Source organism: Sceloporus undulatus, chromosome 11, assembly GCF_019175285.1.
Source record: "Sceloporus undulatus isolate JIND9_A2432 ecotype Alabama chromosome 11, SceUnd_v1.1, whole genome shotgun sequence".
Classification (NCBI taxonomy): domain Eukaryota; kingdom Metazoa; phylum Chordata; class Lepidosauria; order Squamata; family Phrynosomatidae; genus Sceloporus; species Sceloporus undulatus.
The window spans coordinates 10,068,857-10,089,362 of NC_056532.1; the positions used below are offsets into that span (position 1 = coordinate 10,068,857).

Here is a 20,506-nt window from a genome sequence, read left to right on the forward strand (position 1 = left end):
TGCTTGCCCATAGGGAACCATTGGGGAATACTTGCCCATAGGGAAACATTGAGAATACTTGCCCATAGGAAAACATTGGGGAATACTTGCCCATAGGGAACCATTGGGGAATACTTGCTCATAGGGAACCATTGGGGAATACTTGCCCATAGGGAACCATTGGGGAATACTTGCCCATAGGAATACATTGGAGAATATTGGTCCATAGGGAAACATTGGGGAATACTTGCCGAGATTATATATATATATATATATATATATATATATATATATATATATATATAAATTATTTTTGGAGTGCAAATTAGAGCTCAATCAATTGCTGGCTGCTGAGAAAGGGTACTTTATTGGTGTGCTTTCGGATCGCTTTAAGTTCAACTGTGTTTTCAAATCATAATTAATTTAATGGGTGGGTTTGCAATAATAACAAGGACAAGGAATTAAGACAACCAGAAGAAGAAAAGAGAAAACAGGTCAAAAACAGGGACAGGGGTTATCAAAATTTAGTCCTATCCAAAAATGATTGTACAGTACTTCTTTACTTGCTTATATTGTATTAAAAAGCTGAAGCTCAAAATGTTTGTGAATTAGACCGATGGGTCAGTCTTCCTCACTTATTGAAGAAATAAATGCAGAAATATCTTTGTTAGGTTCCCTTCTAATTTAATTTAAATTAATTGCATTTGGAGAGTAAAACCTTTTTTGTGCCCATTCCAGTTTTTTTTTAAATCTCATAGTAAGCTGGCCTTAGTCTCATTTTTGGTAACAAAACTGAATATATATATATATATATATATATATATATATATAATGAATAAAACATAATACTATTAAAACTCCATAATACATTGTGTGTATTGCTAAAAGCCTATACATACACATACAGAAGGCAAAATATTATCCTAGTCCTGCTGCTAGTGTTATATATTGGTTTGTACAGGCTTTTAGCAATATACACACAACGTATTACGATGTTTATAGTTATCATAGGTATTATGTGTCACCCATTTAGATTTTTAACTTGTTGTTCTGGATTTATATTTGTTTTGATATAGCCCTGAGGAAGGGCACTGAAACAACCATAGAGCTTGGAAACTTATCTCCTCTTTTTTCCCCTGTAGATTCCAGTGCATGCTCCTCAGCATTTGTTTTCCTCAGTTTACACATTTTTCTTTCACTCACATTCCTTCTGCCTTCCCCCTTTTCCTACATTTCCACACTTCTGTCTTTTTCTACTACTTCTTTTTTTCTACCACTTTTTTATTTTTCTCCTTCCCTTCCTCCCTCTCTCCCTTTTTTGTGCCCCACTCCTTTCTCTCTCTGCCACCATCCTTTTCTCTACATCTGTTCCTCTGTCTTTTCCTATCAACCCCACCATCCTTTCTTTCTTTCCTTCCTTCCTTCCTCCCTCTCTTTCTCTGTCCCTCCCTCCCTTTACCCATCCTCTCTACTTTCATTCATTTCTCTTTCTCCCTCTATCTCTCTTCCCTCTTTCCCTCCCTCCCTCCATCCCTCCCTTTCCCCTTCCTTCCTTCCTCTTTCTCAGTGCCTCCCTCCCTCCTTTCTTTCATTGCTTTATCTTTCTCCCTACATGTATCCCTTCCTTCCTTCCTTCCTCTCTTTCTCTGTCCCTCCTTGCCTCCCTCCCTCTGTGCTCCTTCCTTCCTTCCTTCCTTCTTTCCTTCCTTCCTTCCTTCCTTCCTTCCTTCCTTCCTTCCTTCCTTCCTTCCTCTTTCTATCCCTCCCTCCTTCCTTATTATCTGTATCTTTTCTGTCTCTGCCATTCTTTCCCATTTCCTTTTCCTCTCCCTCAAGTCCTCTTCTCCATCTGCCACCTCTTTTCTTCCTCCCCTCCACCTTTCCTTCTGCCTTTCTCCTCCTCTCTTCCCCCTCTCCCTCCTTCCCTCCCTTCCTCTTCTTCCGTTTCTCTAATTTTCTACCACCTTTTTTATCTCTCCCTTTCCAGCCTGTCTCTCTTTCTTTCCGCCACCCACTCTTCATTTTCCCTCTGCATCTCTGTCTCTCTCCTCTCCCACCATCACTCAGCAGGCGCTGGGCAGGAGGCCAGTTTGCTCTTTCTTTCCCAGAGCTCTGAACTCATCATTTGGCATGTTTTCCCTCCTGCTTTCCCCCCCTTATCTTTCTGTGTTCTCCCTTCCCATCTTTCTTGTCATTCTCTGGTCCCCCCATAACATCATGCCTTGCTCTGAATACCTTGAAAGGACCACTGAGGTCAGGGAATTATTCCTCTTATCTGTTCCCATTCCTCACCCTGCCTCTCCCACCATCTATCTTTTCAATTTCTATCTTTCTTTCAATGAGTCTCAAAGGTGCTACAAGATCTCTCTGTAACTGATTCTACAAACTAAGGACCCGTACATACAGGCCAAAATAAAGCTTCTTCGGGTCACTTTGGAGGTGTGCTGTTTAAATGACACATGTATCTTAAGAGGCCAGAAGCTGCGCCAAAGCTGCGCTCCAGTGCAGGATGCTTCTGGCCTCTTAGGACACATGCATCATTTAAACAACATACTTCCAAAGTGACCCGAAGAAGCTTTATTTTGGCCTGTCTATACAGGCTCTAACACGGCTATATCTTTGATTTCTATCCGGGAAGGAATAGGAAACCTCTTACCTGTCCGGGTCACTTTCCGCAAGCAAGCCAGGGCCCCGTTGAGCCGGGAGCATTCCTCGGTGCTGGCTCCACATCTCTTCATGGTGTCTTTCACTTTCGACTCGTTCATTTCCAGTAAGGCATCCAGGGTCAGCCCCTCTGGGATCCTCTGCAACAACAACAACAAAATAGATTTTGGGAAGGTGAGTAAAAAGAGATTTCAGAACGGCTACTGAAACCTTTTGGGAAGATTAACAAGCACAACCTCTCCGTTGTGCTTGTTTTCCAGCATTTGGGGACTGACTGAATCATTTTCAGTCACATTTGAACTTTGTTGGCTCAAGCACAGAGGGCCAGTAACTCATGCGACAGCTGCTTCGACAAGAATGCTCACTTTTCGGGGTGGAAAGGCATGTTTTTAAAAAGCTGAGAATTATTCCCTATTGCATAGTCCAGGTCCAGTCACTCTGACTTGTAAGCAGTGACAAAACAGATGCGGGAAAAGCCGGGAGAGGGTGGTGCGCCGACAACCCTACGCTCTCCCTGGAAGCAATGGCCAGCATTGTGCCATGACCTTTGCTGGAATGGCCTCCGTGCCAAAAGCCCACTTAACAAACACAGACAGATGCACAGAGTACAGCATTGGGACGCTATAAATGTGCCACGCAGATGAGTATGTTCATATGTTCACATGTGTGTCTGTATCTGTGACTCACAGAATTAACAGATATTAAAGATATTAAAATGCTGTCATGGGACTTCCGTCATCTTCAGCTGCTTTGAATCAAAGTGGAAGCTGAAACGGCCTCTCTGGTGCGTTTTAGTATGTCTCTGTTTTGTTAGTCACTCTAATAAAAACCTGTCCTTAGTGACTAACTACATCCTTCTAGGATCCAGGATGAACATCTCTCAAGGGTTTTTTTGATATCTTAAATACCATCCCTGTATTGGGGAGGGTTGGGTTCGTGTCGTCTGTTAGTTAATATAATGCAACGTAACCCATAAGGCACTGAATCTAGATTTGTAATAAAGATTAGACCCACTAAAATCAATGGAAGTTCAATATCAATACATTGGGTCCTTAGTATCCGCTGGGATTTGATTCCTGGTTCATGGCTTGTGGGTGGGATCGCTGGATATAGGAATTATATTGGATATAATCACCATTGTAAAATACCTGATGAATGCATTTGTTTTAATATAATTTTTAATTTAAAAAATAGACGCATTCTAGATGATGATGAGGATGATATCTTGACCGCCTCTCCTTATGGATCGAGGTAGGGAACAACAACAACCAACATACACACCATATCAGTTAAAACGCATTGATTAAAATACACATCCATTTAAAATGACAAATAAAATATACACATGTTAAAACAATCCACATTTTAAATTCATCGTTTAAAATTCACAATTTAAAAACCACCTGGATAAGCCAGCCAGGAGAGACTGGTCCCTTATATAACAACCGGTCCCTTACATAAAATGGCATCTGTTATATAAAATGGCAAAATCAAGGTTCGCTTTTTGGAATTAATATATATTATATTATATTATATTATATTTTCAAATTGTGGACGACTGAATCGGTGGATAAGAAATCGGTGAGTACCGAGGGCTGACCGATTTGAGCGGGTCTATTCTATGCATGAATAACTTTGAAGCCAAGTCAGTCATCAAATATATAATATACTAATAAAAGGCTGGAGTAGATGACTACAGTTAGTGCATCCAAACCCTTAAAACAATGCTGTGCGTTGATATTATCATTCCTCTATATCACTGAAAAGGAACTTGTGGCTGAGGAAAGAGGCTTGTCTAAGGATGGCTAGTGGGTTCTTGGCAAGATTTGGACCAAGGGCTTCCTGACTTGTAGCCTGGTCTGATAAGCTTTCGAGAGACAGTCTTTTGCAGACAACGCCAACAGCAGAAAAGGCTGGGGGAGAAAAACGAAGGCAACCAGAGGCACGATGGGAGAAAAGAGTCTGAGAACTTAAAACCAGGCGGAGAGCCAAGTCACGAAGTGAAAGCATTGCAGCGTGTTCCTGAAATTCATCCCGACGCCAGATGATACAAGGACACAGTTAACGCATATTTGTCTGAGATGACAAGAATATTCCCAGAAGACTCGGATGCTCCCTTAAAATGAATATAAACGTTGCTTCAGGTGGATTCGCAACCAGAGGGATCAGTTAGCACAGGATTTGAACTCAGAAGCACCAGTTCCCAGGCCCCGGCACCATCAAAAGGTACAAATAGGAGATCCAAAAATCCTTTTTCGCTCTGGCATGGGTTGACACTGCAGCCCACTTGTTAACATTATCCGGCAGAATAAAATGGCACGCTCCCCATTTTATTCTGCCGTCTTCTCACATAATCTGGTGCCTGAACCGGATTCCGGAACGCACTGAGAGTTCTTGCCAAAAGCCTGGCACAAACCCAGAACCATAAAGAAAACCTGCTGCCATGTCAATAAGGAGAGAAGGGGATGCAAGAAGAACGGTGTTAAGGAAATGTTTATCTCCGATTTGATTTAAATTTAAACTCCAATAGGAACGGAAGCCAGCGGAGTTTAGAGTATTGGACTACGACTCTGGAGGCCAGGGTTCGAATCCCGGCTCAGCCATGAAACCAACTAGGTGACTTTAGGATAAAGTCACATTCTCTCAGCTTCAGGGGAAGGCAATGGCAAAGCTCCTTTGATCAAATTTTGCCAAGAAAACCCCAGGATAGGTTCAACTTAGGGTTGCCATAAGTCGGAAATGACTTGGAAGGCACGAAACAACCACAACAGCAACAACAGTATCGCTGTTTTGTGGATTGCGGATGTTGTTGTGCAGTGGACCCTTGGTATCCGCTGGGTTCTAGGGTACCAAAATCCGTGGATGCTCAAGTCCCATTAAAAGCAATGACACAGTAAAATGGTTTCCCTTTTATAAAATGGCAAAATCCAGGTTTGTTTTTTGGAATTTGTGTATTTTAAAAATATTTTCAAACCACGGATGCTTGAATCCATGTACTAAAAAATCTGTGGATGCGGAGGGATGGCTGTACTTTGCTGCCTGGCCAACATGAGAATAAACAGTTCTCGTAATACATAAGAAACGGATACTCCCTGGATATGTTTATTTGCATTAAGAGCTTAATTCAACATACAGCGAGGCTCAAAGGACCAAAAGCATTTTTTGAAAGAGAGCTTTGTTTGTGCGAACTGGGTGCTGCTGAGGATTCTCCGCAAGCCTTGCGGGATCAGGTTCCTTAATCGGTATTAGGCCTTATGCTTTTCCAGCGCGTGGCGTGCCGCTTAAAGATGTATACGGCTGCACCTTTGGGGGCTCTATGAGTCCAGTGCCACTGGGAGGAATGAAGGGGCTGGAGGCGATACGGAGGCTGGGATGGCCGCCAGCTCAACAGGAATGCACCCTTCTCCAACACACATACTCTCTCCAGCACATGCTCCAGTGAAAGCAAGCTATTATTAGCCGCCGATCAGCTGAACACATCAACCTCGTGAGGCCTAGTTTTCGGTCCGTATGGGTACGCTGGTGTCTGGGCCATTCGGCTTCACACAATAGGTATAGTGGGGTTCATGTCGTGTGAAACATCCCTCCGCAAAAATTGCACCAGCATGGTGCAGTGGTTTGAGTGTTGGGACTATGACTCTGGAAACCAGTGTTCACATCCTGAGTTGGCCATGAAAACCCAAAGGATGATCTTAGTCAAGTCACACTCTTTCAGCCCCAGAGGATGGCAATGGCAAACCCCCATTGAAGAAACCAACATTTGAGCCAGCCTGGTATAGTGGTTTGAGCGTTTGACTGTGACTCTGGAAACCAGGGTTCAAATCCTGACTTGGTCATGAAGACCCAGAGGGTGACTTTAGTCAAGTCATGCTCTTTCAGCCCCAGAGGATGACAATGGCAAACCCTCATTGAAGAAACAAGCATGAGAGCCAGCTTGGTGTAGTGGTTTGAGCATTGGACTATGACTCTGGAAACCAGGGTTCGAATTCTGACTTGGCCATGAAAACCCAGAGGGTAACCTTAGTCAAATCATGGTCTTTAACCCCAAAGGATGGCAATTTTCTGGACAAACCAAGAAAACCCAGTGATAGGGTCACCATAAATTGGAAGCGACTTGAAGGCACACAACTGCTGCTGCTGCTACTACTACTACTACTACTACTACTTCCATTATAATATTTAATATTTTCAATATATTATTATGCATTTCTACCATTTAATGTTAAAACAACCTCCTGCCATTCCAATTCCCCTCTGGTGGGACGAGGATTATAATGCAACTTCTTCCTTTTTGCAGATTTGGATTTAGGTCGCCATAAGCTGGAAACGACTTGAAGGTACACAACAACAACAACGCAACGTGCAAACTATCACAACAAGGAACGAGTCTGGCCTAGACATCCTCCCTGATAACTTCCAACTTTAACCTGTGTAGGCTTGTTGCAAGCTTGCAACCAGTATATGGTGCATTTCGGTTGGCCAATAAAGGTATCACTGATGGATTTTTGTTTGCATTTGTTAAATGGCCAGCACAGCTAACCCTGAGTGTTTTCTGTGACAGGCTTGCAATTTCTTGCTTTTTCATATGTTGCACCTGAACAAAAGGGACACAGATAAAGGTTTTACCTTCGGAGTAAGAACCAGAGCGGAGATCCTCTCCACCGCACCCAACATCTCTCCCTTGGAAATTTAATTTAAGCACACCAGAATGGCAAGTTGTAGGGAAAGTATAAGTACAGAAAAGGAGATTATATTTAAACAATCCCAATGACCTTGCATTGGAAGAGCTCAGACAGGATTTCAAAGCCTGCCGCCGGTCTCTTCACAACATGCAATGTACAAGCACACATATACACACAAAACGCAAACTCTGGAACAAAGGAAACTGGAATGGAAGGAACAAATATCATAGAGTTGGAAGAGACCATAAGGGCCATCCAGTCCAATATGACCCTATCATTAAAAGGCCACTCATACAGTACACATATTGTAAGTAACATTTCAATTACATTCCCAGAAAGTTAGCCTAAAACAGTGGGCCCTTGTTATCCGCTAGGATTTGGTTCCAGGACCCTCCGTGGATAACAAAATCTGTACATGTTTAAATCCCATTAAATGCAATGGCATAGTAAAATGGAAATGGGTTTGCTATTTGGAATGTATAGATTTTTTGAATATTTTCAAACCGTGGATGCTTGAATCCGTGGATAAAAAACCCGTGGATAAGGAGGTCTGGCTGTATGATCGATCTCTCTATGTGCTCCGTAACAACCACCCATCTTGCAGAATAATAAAGACACAACTTCATGTGAAGTATAAAAATTCATACTCAACTTCATCTCATTTCTGGGAAGGCTTGGTGTACAAGACACCGTATCAGAAACCTCGTATTATGACGAAATGCCACACATACACGCATCCTTTTATGGGGTGAGGGACCTTCCAGAAAGATTGAAATCTCAGGTTCCTAGACCTCTGTGAGTAAGATCTTCCCTTCCCTGTCCTAGTTCCTATACTATTCAAATAAGGGCAAAGCACATTCTTCCTGGCAACTTCGACAAGTTAAATGGGTGATTTTGGGCACACCACATGCTCTCAGCCTCAGGGGAAGGCAATGGCAAACCTCCTCTGAACAAACCTTGCCAAGAAAAGCCCATGAGAGGTTCAAATCCCAGCTCGCCATCGGTCAGAAATGACTCGGAGACAAACGACAACGTACAAAACACCCCAAAATGCACGACATCCTACAACCCATATGTGAACTGCATAATTTCACATTTAAAACAGCAGCTGAAACCTTCGTAGCTACAGCACCGAAGGAACCAGGCTGATCTTAAAAGCTTGCTTAAAGGCTTGTAATGATTGCATCGAATATGGGTTATGAAGTTTCATAACCAAGAGGTTACCGCTGAAAAAAAGGCCTTGCGTTGTAAAGTCTTCAGCTGGAAGAGTCCTAAAATGGTGCAGCGTTTTGTTGGTAATGCTTCAAGCTGCAAGTGTAGGATCTAATAGAAACCACAATTCTACCCAAACTAACAATTCACACTAAGTAGCCACTAAATGCTCATAGCAGACAACTTCATGAAAGCTTGAGATCCGCTGGCACATTGCATACTGATTTGGAGTTCATTCAGCAGGAACACTTGCATGTTTTCAAATCAATGAAGAAATGACATGAGCTAGAACCAAGGGACTTGCTTTGTTTCTTAAAGTTGCCAAAATATCTACTTCTAGGACACACATTGACCTGTCCCTGTTCTTGAAACTGATGCATCAGGTGGCCAGTAGGTAGAGAGATCCTGCAGCACCTTTGAGACTCTCTGAAAGAAAGAAGTTGACCGCATGAGCTTTCCTAGACTTCAGTCTACCTCCTTGGATGCATTTGGCCCAAATACACTTGAGAAAGTAGACTTAAGCCTGCAAAAGCTCATGCTGCCAACTTCTACACACTGACTCTGCGGACTAACACTTCTATGAAGTGGTCAGTTAGACATATCTCCTGAAGGTACTATCTAAGCTGGGGGCCAAGTATTCAATGATGGGAGCACTAACCAAGTCAGAATAAAGTCTAATTTAAAATAATTAGATAATAAAATAAAATACATACACCAGTCCTTAAAGAGCCCCTCCTCTCATGCTTGACATGGGCCTAGTCTACATGAAAGCACATTATGCGAACTGTAGTGGATTTTTGAATATTCACACCAACAGTTAATTGTCTTCACTTTCCTGCACTAATTCGCATCTATTCACTCTCCCTCTGAAGAAAATGCACAGCTATCCGAAACCATACGAACCAGACAGATGGCCACCATGTGCAATAGTGCGCATTTCCCCAGATTTCTGTGGATAGTCTAGTAATAACCGCAAACTCCTTTCCTGCAGAGTTTAAGGAATTTTTTTGGAGGACCCCCACAAAAGCCTAAACTCCCGTGAATCGTGTATGTCTGGCTTGAGGAGAGACGTAGGGAGCTTAGGATATGTTTAGCCTGGAGAAGAGACGGTTAAGAGGTGATAGGATAGCCCTGTTTAAGTATTTGAAGGGGTGTCACATTGAGGATGGAGCAAGCTTGTTTTCTGCTGCTCCAGAGAATAAGACCCGGAGCAATAATGGATGCAAGCTATGGGCAATGGGAATTGGTGCCAACATCTCCCATAAACTCTACACTTTTATTGAAAAAGGCAGAAAACTTGTTAGTTCTCACCAGCAGCTGCCACTGGTTGTTTTCAAGAATATCCTTCAAATATGACTCAAATTTGGTGCATTATTCATATGGGCGGCAGGCAAATAGCCACTCCCCAGAGACTCTGGGTGCGCCAAAGAGAGCCCCGTGAAAACTATTGGGGCATCTGCCACTGTAGGACAGATGGATCCAGCAAATGCTGTCAGGCTGAGAGCTCCCTAAACCTCAGTACTGGTCTTGCCAGGGATCGTAAAAGCTTAGAATATGATGGAACTACAAACACTGTGTATACATTGTGCATATAATGCAGATTGGCACCACTTTAACTGCCGTAGCTCCATCCTATGGAGTCCTGGAATTTGTAGTTTTAGGAGGTCTTTAGCCTTCTCTGCCAAAGAGTGCTGGTGCCTCGTAAAACCACAGATCCCAGGAGACTGTAGGATGGAGCCATGGCAGTTAAAGTGGTGTCAAACTGCATTATTTCTACAGCGTAGATGTGTCCCAGTCCAACCTCCTCCTATAGAGGTTAAGGAAAGTCCATTCCTGACTCCCGACTGGAACCGTTATTACTGTTGTCTAACTATTCTTACAATAAAGCAATTCTTTGTAATGTTTAGGGGGAATCTCTTTTTTTTAAAAATCATACCTTTTACTTGCAGTGTTTTCCTCTCTAACTTCAGGAATATGGAGAGCTGTTGGCGGTCACTCAAGTGGTCAGTTAAAAAGTTTTCTGCACTAGCTAAGAGGCACCTTTATTTCACCTAACCTCTCCGTAGAAAATGCAACTGGACTAAGGCTCTGCCTGTATACGAATTTAAGGATTCCTGCCTCTCTCCATTGAGCATTGAATGAAAATCAGTGCGGTAACCAGAATCAACAAAAGTCAAGAAGCCAGGTCTTTATTTTGGAGATGATTTAGAATTTGCAAGAGAGGAAAGCTGCACCAAAAATGGCAGCTATAACCAATCCGCTCTTGTTAAAATAGTATTCACAATGCATAAGAAACTGGAATGCACCAAGAGCTCACCCAAGCATGCTCCTGAACGTGTCTCCGGCCACCAAGGTCCCTTTGCTGGCCAAAATCTCCTTGAGAGGTCTCTCCGGTTAGTTCGGCCTTCCAGCTCCGAAACGCTTAACCGGGTGGACAGAACTTGACTGACTGGAAACCCTTCTATGGAAGAGTAGGGCTAGCTCAGGCACGCCTCGAAGGAAACCAGCTTGGTGATCCGTCAAAACAAAACACGCAGAGAAGCGAGTGGCAAGTGGGGCGGGGTGGAGAGAATATATTTGTATAGATAGAATCACAGAGCTGGAAGAAACCCCAAGGGCCATCTGATCCAAACCCATCTTGCCATGCAGGAATACACAGCCAATGCACTCTAGGCAGATGGCCATCCAGTGTCTGCTTAAAAACCTCCAAAGGAGACTCCACCACTTTCCAAGGGAGCGTCTTTCACTGTCAAACAGCTCTTAGTATCAGGGCGTTCTTCCTAATGTTTAAGTGGAATCTCTTTTCCTGTAGCTTGCATCCATTGCTCCATGTCCTAGTCTCTGGCCTCGTTCCCACTACCTTTTAAACCAGATCGTGATTCGGTTTGATCCGGTTTAAATGACCCTGGTTCCCACTTAATCCGGATCTCTGAAGCGATTCCGAAAGGGGGGCCATGCTCCAGACCCATTTAACCCGCATCTTTTTGATGCTGATGTCTTTTTCACCAAATCGGTTCAATGCAAGTGACCCAGAAGTGGATCAGAATCGATTCAAATTTCCCCTTTGGCCGGCTGGAGCCAAATCATTTTGAATCGATTTCATTCGTGAATGGGAACGACAAGTGGGTTATTTTGATTCGATTCCATGCCAGAAAATGCGGGGCAAATATAGTGGGAACCATGGTCCGATGTCGAATCGATCCATCGATTCAGATCTAAGACTGATCTATTTGTAAATGGGAATGAGGCCTCTGGAGCAGAAACCATACTTGCTCCTCCTTCCATATGACATACCTTCAAATATTTAAACACAGCCATCATGTTACCTCTTAACTATCTCTTCCCCAGGATAAACATGCCTTCTTGCCCCAATTGTTTTCTAACACCAGTGGACAAGAGGGCAGACTTCAAGATTCATCAAATATTGTTTAGGTGGGATCCTAACGTTTCTTCCTACTGTTTAGGTGGAATCTCTTCTCCTGTAGTTTGAATCCATTGCGCCATGTCCTAGTCTCTGGAGCCAAAGGGGCAAAAAAATGTTCTGTATATATTCATATATAAGTCTAGAAATTTTAGTCAAAAATTGCCCCCCCCCAAAAAAAATAGGCCCCCAAAAACAAAGTCCAGACCCATTGACTTATCCATGGGTCAATGTAAGTACTGTACTTTAATTGTTATATAAAAAAGGAACCATCCTCTGTGAAAGGTAAGAATATAATTTGTCGCGTAAGCATTAAATCCCCCTCTACTCTCTCATCCATCCCACCTTTAGTGTGACACACAATCTACTAACTTATGTGAAGAAATAACAACGTCTTATCTTGACACCAGTCACACTCTCTCAGCCTCAAGGAAAGGCAATGGCAAACCTCCTCTGAATAAAACCTGCCAAGAAAACCCCATGGTAGGTTCACCATAAGTCGGAAACAACTCGAAGGCACACGATGACAACAACGGCGAAGACCATCCACGACTGATTCGGGCTTTGGGCCCTCCATCGTGTAAACAGTGATAATTTTTTGTGGGCTTTTCGGGCTATGATGCTTTGCCAGCATCTGTGCCTGGCATCGTCAGAAAAAAATCTCTAAAGATGCCAGCCACAGATGCTGGCGAAACGTCAGGAATAAACTCTTCTAGAACACAGCCTCATAGCTTGAAAAACCCACAAAAGACTATATAGATGCTGGACGTGAAAACCTTCGACTTCACACAGGAGACAGTGAACCTGGGGGGCATTTGGAGTAAATAACCCATGTAGACAAGTATGTGGAGATCTTGTAGCATCTTTGAGACTAACTGAAATAATGGCAGCATGAGCTTTCGTAGACTTCAGTCTACTTCCACTGGCCCATGGACCTGTCTCAGTCTGTGATCCATGAGCTGCCAGTCTGTGCCAAGTTTCCAGGAAACTATAATAACATGGCAGAGATATAGTACCAGTGTCCGATACATTGGAGAAAAAACATTGATGGTCGACCGTATCAAATAGTCTGAAAAGCACTGCTGTATATACTGTATATACTCATGTATAAGTCTAGAAATTTTAGTCGAAAAATTGACCCCAAAAAACCTGGGTCGATTTATCCATGGGTCAATGTAAGTCCTATACTTTAACTCTTATATCAGCGGTTCTCAACTTGTGGGTTGTGATCCCTTTGGGGGTTGAATGACCCTTTCACGGGCGTTGCCTAAGACCATCGGAAAACACATATTTCCAATGGTTTTAGGAACCGATTTTACGGTTGGGGGGTCACCACAACAAGAGAAACTGTATTAAAGGGTTGCAGCATTAGGAAGGTTGAGAACCACTGTGTTATATATACAGTGGAGCCTTATCTTATGTGGGGGGATCTGTTCTGGACCCGCCACATAAGCCAAAAAACACATATGCTGGAGCCCCATTCAATATAATGGGCTCAGATGCAGTGGCACAGTGGTGCACGCCGCCATGGGCGCACATGGCATTCATTGTATTGCTACACAACTTCAGTGTAACCTGAAAGCCACATATAGCGTGCCCGTGTATGGCACGAGCGCACTGTATATAAAAAAGGAGCCATCCCCTTTCTCTGAATAGAGTGCTAAAAGTCAAGAACTTAGTCCATCCTGGGATCACCAAAAAGAAGCATGGATCCCTTCTATTCTCTCATCCATCCAGCCTTTAGGATGGGCACAAACAGTTACGCCTGGCAGAGCTTTCTAAGTTCTTTGGCATCATTTTCCTTTGCGCTGTCCTTTGTTACATGCCCCTAGGTTTTACCCTCGACTTCTCAATGGGTCATATCAAAATCCATAATTTTGGTCCCCAAACCTGCCTTTGACGTATACATGGGGTCGACTTATAGTCGAGTATATGCGGCACAATAACATGGTACAAATATAGTACCAGTCTCCGGTTTCATATTTGATGGTCGACCGCATCAAATAGTTCGAGAAGCACTGCAATTATACTCCCCCCAAACTTCCCCCAGATTTTGGGGGGGAAGTTTATTCTCGTAACGAAAAGACGCCAGCCTCACCTACCTCAGGAACCGCGATTTCCACGCCGGCGAGGCCTCTCACGCTCCGCAGCATGACCGGCTGGCTGCTGTTCACGCCCGCAGGAGTTTTAGCCATGGCCCAGCTCCATAAACACTGCATTGTTACCACTGTAATCTCTCCCTCGAACTAAAGGATTTGACAAGCTTTCATGCGTCTTGTTTTATACATAAGCTTTCAGGAGAGAGAGAGAAAAACCAAGCCGCTGCAATAACAACCCAGCGTTTCCCGACAACCTAGACCCAGGGCTGTATTTTTTAAAAAGCCAGCCGGGGGAATGGCAAGCTCCGCTTGTCGGATTGGTAGTGTCAGCAAATATTTTAAATTGTCGCCAGCAGTCTATTTCTGAAAAGAGGGGTGGTCCTGGAGCTTTCCGACCTATCCTGCCTGGCAGCTTTATTTTTGGAAATGGCTGAAGCGGGAGGGGAACGGAAAAGCATCCTGATTTTAATGATCGTGCTGGAAAAATAAGTGCCCTGGTGTGTTTTTGATTTTTTGGGGAGGGGTTGGAGAAGTCGGATTCCTCCAATATTTACTGTATCAGATTAAAAACCAGGATCCTGCTAATGGACCTGGAACAGTTCTCTTCGTAGATATATGTATACACACAAAAAGTACATTCTACTCCAGCTTTAAGAGAGAGAGACCAAGACTCCATCTAGATAGCTAGCTACCATGGAGATTAAATCCAGGGCCCAGAAGCTCAGGAGGACCACCAAGTGACCACCCAGATAACCACAGATGATGGGGAGAATACCAGGAGCTAGGAGAAAGGAAAGTCACAGCCTACTAGGAACGATTCTGGTCACGGCAGCATCCTTGCTGTTTGAGGCTTCAAAAACAACTGTATTGAGAAGGGCAGGTATAGCGAGAAAAGTCCCTGGACATACTAGGGAGGTCTTTTGCATCTTGCAGTCATAGTGAGTAAGTTCTCTATAGGTGACTCAGACGCATACACAGGTGGGGGATTCCCCTCCTTTTCTCTCTTTTAGTTGTCTTGGGCTTAAGCAATTCTAGAAAGTCCCAACTACATTAATGTCAACATCACCAGGGGCAGTGAGCAGCTTCATTCAAACCCTATGGAAAACTACAGTTCTGGGAGTTCGTGGAAACCTCTGGCTCAGCTTCTCTTCTTCACCTACTTTGTGTAGTACTCTACAACAACAGTGAATCCTGCAAACCATGGGCTGCTTATGGCCCCATGGTCTTTCCTGGGCCTCATTCCCACTACCTTTTAAACCAAACCAGATCTCTCCCTGGAAGCTAAAATGACCAAATGGAGGCTATCAATATTTGGCCACATCATGAGAAGGCATATCTCACTTGAAAAGACAATAATGCTAGGAAAGGTTGAAGGCAGCATAAAGAGAGGAAGACTGCACATCAGATGGCCATGTTCCTGTTTACATGTTTGTTGTTGTTAATTGCCCTCTTGGAGATGGCAACCCAACAGATGGGACATCTCCAAGATGTCCCATCCTACATTGCTCTGCTTAAATCTTGACTTAAGCATCTACAAGACTTAAGCAGAGCGGTGTAAGATAGGGGGGTCTTGGAAATGTTCCATCCATTGGGTTGCCCTGAGACATCTCCAAGAGGGCAGTTAACAACAACAAACATGTAAAGGGGACACAGCAAAGCCAGGGAGATTGGCCCAAGTCCCCATTATAATAAACAGGAGGGTTGTAGAAAACCAGAAATGAACTTCTGGTCACTTTGAGCTTAGAAGGCTTGGTACGCACCATGCTCAGTCCTGTGGTTATTCCAATGTCACCCGCTGTAACCATACAAGCAGCATTTGGAGAAGGAAAAGAGCAGATTCCATTTACATTATATTCTATGCTTGGGTTGCTTTGGTCCGTGGAAATAGAGCATGTGTTCGGTGATAGTGAAAGGGGGCACTATAAGCAATTTCTCCCAAGCATTTTCAAGTCAGCATTGATAAAAGCATTCCCATTCTTTCAACCAGTTTCATATCTTTCTTGTTTCCAAGAGAGACCATTGCAAAACACAGATCCCACTCCGGTTAAATCGTTTTTTGGTAAGCAATAGGCCTGATTTGTTATTAAGACCTGTAATGAGCCACAATGAGCACAACGGCACGGGTTAATCCAGATTGGAGCACATGCAAGAGCTTTAAAGAACATTGTACAAGGAGGTTTAGCTGGATTTGTTGTTGTTTTTAAAAAGACGCACGTGAACCGACGGCACCCCTGTTAGTTAAGATTTTTGTATCCCGAAACCAGTAGGAGTCTGCGTATCCGAATCACGGCTAAACACAAAGAACTCAATGAGGGGCATAGACAGAATGAGGAATTACCATATCTATTTGACTATAAGTCAGCCTCATGTATAAGACAAGGGCAAGTTTGGGGCCAAAATTATGGGTTTTGCTACGACCCATGGATAGGTTGAGGGTAAAACTTAGGGGCATATAGCAAAGGATGTAAAGGACGATGCAAAGGAAAATGATGCCAAAGAAGTTAGAAAATCCAAGCAGACATAACTCTTTGTGCTTAGTCTTAAGGCTGGATGCATAAGAGAGTAAAGAGAGTCAGTGCTTCCAGGACAGATTATACTTTTGCTTTTCACCAGGGGATGGTTCTTTCTTTTAAATAAGAGTTAAGATACATTACGTACATTGATCCATAGCAGGGATTTTGGGTCAATTTTTTGACCTAAATTTCTAGACTTATACATCAGTATATACAGTAACCAGATGAGAGGTCTGTATTCAGATCTTGCATCCTTCCGTAGGTCGCTAAAATGAGTACCCAGCTTGTTGGGGGCAATTGGCAAACGTATTGTAAACCATAGCTTTTAGTGGGTTTTTCGGGCTCTGTGGCCATGTTCTAGAAGAGTTTATTCCTGACGTTTCACCAGCATCTGTGGCTGGCATCTTCAGAGAAGATCCCGCTTATTAACTGCTAGTTCACTGATGAGCAGTATAGAAATGTACTTGCTATTGGTATCGCCGCAGGTTCGGGTCCCGAAAACTCAATGCCTGGAATCGTATTGACCTGGCAACCCTAATCCCCGCTGAGCCGCAACTCTCGCTGGGTGGCCTAGCAGAGTTTTCGTGGCGTGTTATTTGGCGCAAAAGGGATTAAAAGCATGACAGGCGTGTTACTGAGGCTGCGTGAGATACAAATGTGACATCATTGCCCCTGGAGCTTTGAGATAACGCGGCTACAAATCAAAGGCATTTCCAGCCTCTTTCCTGTTGCAGCAAGCTGAAAAGAGATGCTATGTTAAAAAGTAATGGGGGTTGGGGCGAGAGAGAAAAGAAGAAGAAGAAGAAACCCCACGAACCGTTCTGCTGTCTCTATGCAAAGCAAGAAAATTTGCATGCAGAAATCTCAGTCCCCTGCTAGAATTAAAGGCGCATGAATTGAGCTGAATGTCAGATGCATGAGATGAGGCAAGGAGAGAAGTTTCTTCCATGAAGAACGTGAGGATTCCCACTGAGTCTCATATTATTGCTCCTGCTGCTTTCCATTTTTTTACTCATTAGTTAAAATATTTTTTAAACGCTTTCTTAAACGAGGAGCATATCCAAGAGCTTGTTATATAGGGAAGCCAGAAGAAGTTACAACATGGTATCCAAAACTAGACTACAGAGCTGGAAGGGCAACCAAAACTGAGTCAATTGTGAACCGCAACCCTGAGTTTGCAATATAATCACAGAGTCTTTTGGAGGTCTCTCATTCATAGGTTTCCCATAAGTCAAACATCTTTGATGGCACATAACAACAATGAGGTTGGTACCAAGGAATAGGTACGATGTTTTGGAACTTTGTAGGGAGATCTTGCAGCACATTTGAGATTAACTGAAAGAAAGAAGTTGGAAGCATGAGCTTTCATAGACTTGAGTCTACTTCCTCAGATGCATTTGATTGGATCGAGGCGGGATTACAATCCAACAAAATACATACCAACACATCAAATAGAATACAATAACAATAATACTGCAATTAAAACTAGCAATTAAAGTTCTCTCTGCATACTGATTCGATAGACTAACATGGATATATCTTTGAATTCTAGCTGTTTGGAACTGTATATATATATATATATTTGTAAAGTAGGGGAAAGCAGCCAAGAAAGCTTGGGGTGTAATGGATGTTTATAATGTTATATATGCCCTGGAGACAGTAGTAGTAGTTGTTGTAGTTGTAATAACAATAGTAACATTTATTTCCTACCCGCCTTTCCGCATGGACCAAGGCAGGGAACAACAACAAGTCAGCAGTAAACATCAGTTAAAACACATTAATTAAAACACGCAAGAGTTTAAAAGAACAAACTGTAACAACAACAACAATAATAACAAATTAGCATTTACATTGTAAACCACTTAGGGAGTGCCTAAGTGCACTGATAAGCAGTATAGAAATGTACTTGCTACTGCTATAAGATATACACATTATAAAACAATCCACATTTTAAATTCATCATCTATATACTCATGTATAAGTCTAGAAAATTTAGTCCAAAAAATTGACCTAAAAATCCTGAATTGACTTATCTACAGGATGGTCCATATATATATATGGACCATCCCCTTTCTCTGAATAAAGGGCATGGATCCCCTCTACTCTCTCATCCATCCAGCCTTTAGGATGGCCACAAACAGTTATACCTGCTACATATTTACCTATTTTCTAAGTTCTTTGGCATCATTTTCCTTTGCATCACCCTTTATATCCTTTGTTACATGCCCCTAGGTTTTACCCTCGACTTATCGAAGGGTCATATCAAGATACATAATTTTGGCCCCAAAACCTGCCCTCGACTTAAACATGAAGCCGACTGAGTGTATGCGGTAATTCACAGTTTAAACATCATCTGGATGAGCAGCCTGGAAGAGATTGGTTTTCAATTATTGGTCTTAGTAGACAGGGAAAGGACGGGTTGCTTACCTGTACTGTAATTGTAGTTCTTCGAGTGGCCACAAATGGGACTTTCTGCTCAGGCGAAAGGAAGACCCGTTTGTATAATGCATAGAGACCACAAAGAAGAACCTTTTATTTGTACTTCTCCCTCTCTCGTATTATTAAAATCTAGATTCACCCAAAACAACAACTGGGATGCTCTGACACACGCTCCCATCATCTCACCTGGACAACTTCTTTCCTTACGTTGACGAGATATAGCCAGTCGCTGAACCGAGGGTAGCTATTCAGCTCCACCGTCCGGTCGCTCGGAGGGACGCTCAATTTGCACTGGAGCTGGATGCCAATGTAGCGGACCAATTTCACCTGTTGAACGAAACAACAATAATTAAGGCACTAGGAAGCAGCCAGGATCGGTTTCACCTCATCACCAGACTCCAGGCTAGTGGCCTTTAGTCTAGTCTAGTCTACTCTAGAAAGTAGACTAGATGCAACTAGATGCAGTGACGGTGCATTTCACAAAGCGGCTGCTTCATTCGTATATCAATGGAGAGGTGGCAAAATAGGACAGGTATGATCAGAACTTGGGAATGTTATCTTTCTGGACTACAACTCCCAGAATCCTCCAGATAACTATGGGAGCTGTGGTTCGAAATAATGCTTCCGAGTTCTGGTCCCGATATATATAATCCAAGTAGAGATCCCAGGTAGCAAGAGATAGGAAAGCTGGCTTCAGGCCATGACTGGACAGACTAGTGGTCAAAGGCATTATTAGGGGGTGCAGGAGGTGCGGACTGCACTGGGTGACACCCCAAAGGGGGACATCACCCATAGCTGGGTGGTACTCCCAGAGGAACTGGTGTGGCTACTGGGCAAGCAAGAAAGGGCATCTCCCTTTCCCGCTTACCAAGCATCTGCATTGAACCTCAGCAGCAGTCTGGATGGCCAGGTGGATGGAGGGAGGGCAGGACAGTCCTCACACACAAACACCTAAGTCTTGGTTTTTGGGCTACAACTCTCCAAATTCTCCAGCTTGGGATACAACTCCCCATACTGGCCAACCAGCATGGCCCCTTGCTATGCTGCTGAAGGATTCTGGGAATTTTGCCCTAAAAAAAAAGCACTGTTTCCAATTTCTGGGCACAAGATAGACCAGGATCTGCTGACAGCTGACACCAACCACTGCTGACACCAACCTTAGTGACTGCTAGTGGTTAGATTTAGCAATACTAATACTTAGGACTTCTACGGAGGTCTGGATGACCCATAGTAGTCAACTTCTGGTGAAATCCCAGGCTCTGGTCATACACACACACACACACACACACACACACACACATCTATATATACTTAGTACTTCTGTGTACATACATATACACACATACACACATACACACACACATCTATATATATATATACTTAGTACTTCTGCGGAGTACTTCTACGGAACTGTGGACAATTCATAGTAGTCAATGTCTGGTCCAAATCCCAGGCTCTGGTCATACACACACACACACACACACACACACACACACA

General features: G+C 43.3%; 3 protein-coding genes across 24 annotated transcripts in view; 2 read left to right on the forward strand and 1 right to left on the reverse strand.

Annotated features, from left to right (window-relative positions):
• LOC121917114 (RNA-binding protein Musashi homolog 2-like) overlaps window positions 1–20,506 on the forward strand; it is a 911,933-nt gene that overhangs the window by 103,771 nt on the left and 787,656 nt on the right. The window lies entirely within an intron of this gene.
• The window catches only part of NF1 (neurofibromin 1), a 353,409-nt gene that overhangs the window by 89,002 nt on the left and 243,901 nt on the right, over window positions 1–20,506 (forward strand). The gene's annotated exons all lie outside the window — the stretch shown is intronic.
• The window catches only part of KSR1 (kinase suppressor of ras 1), a 69,630-nt gene that overhangs the window by 28,717 nt on the left and 20,407 nt on the right, over window positions 1–20,506 (reverse strand). For 4 of the 8 annotated variants that reach the window (XM_042442793.1, XM_042442795.1, XM_042442797.1 and 1 more), the window contains exons 2-3: window positions 19,196–19,336; window positions 2,636–2,783 (exon numbers count right to left, since the gene is read on the reverse strand). In XM_042442793.1, coding sequence (XP_042298727.1) covers window positions 2,636–2,744 — 109 coding nt within the window. In that variant the 5' untranslated portion in view covers window positions 2,745–2,783; window positions 19,196–19,336. Of the gene's footprint in view, window positions 1–2,635; window positions 2,784–14,060; window positions 14,530–19,195; window positions 19,337–20,506 lie in introns of those variants that run through there. The other 4 variants (XM_042442790.1, XM_042442791.1, XM_042442792.1 and 1 more) reach the window with 3 other exon arrangements.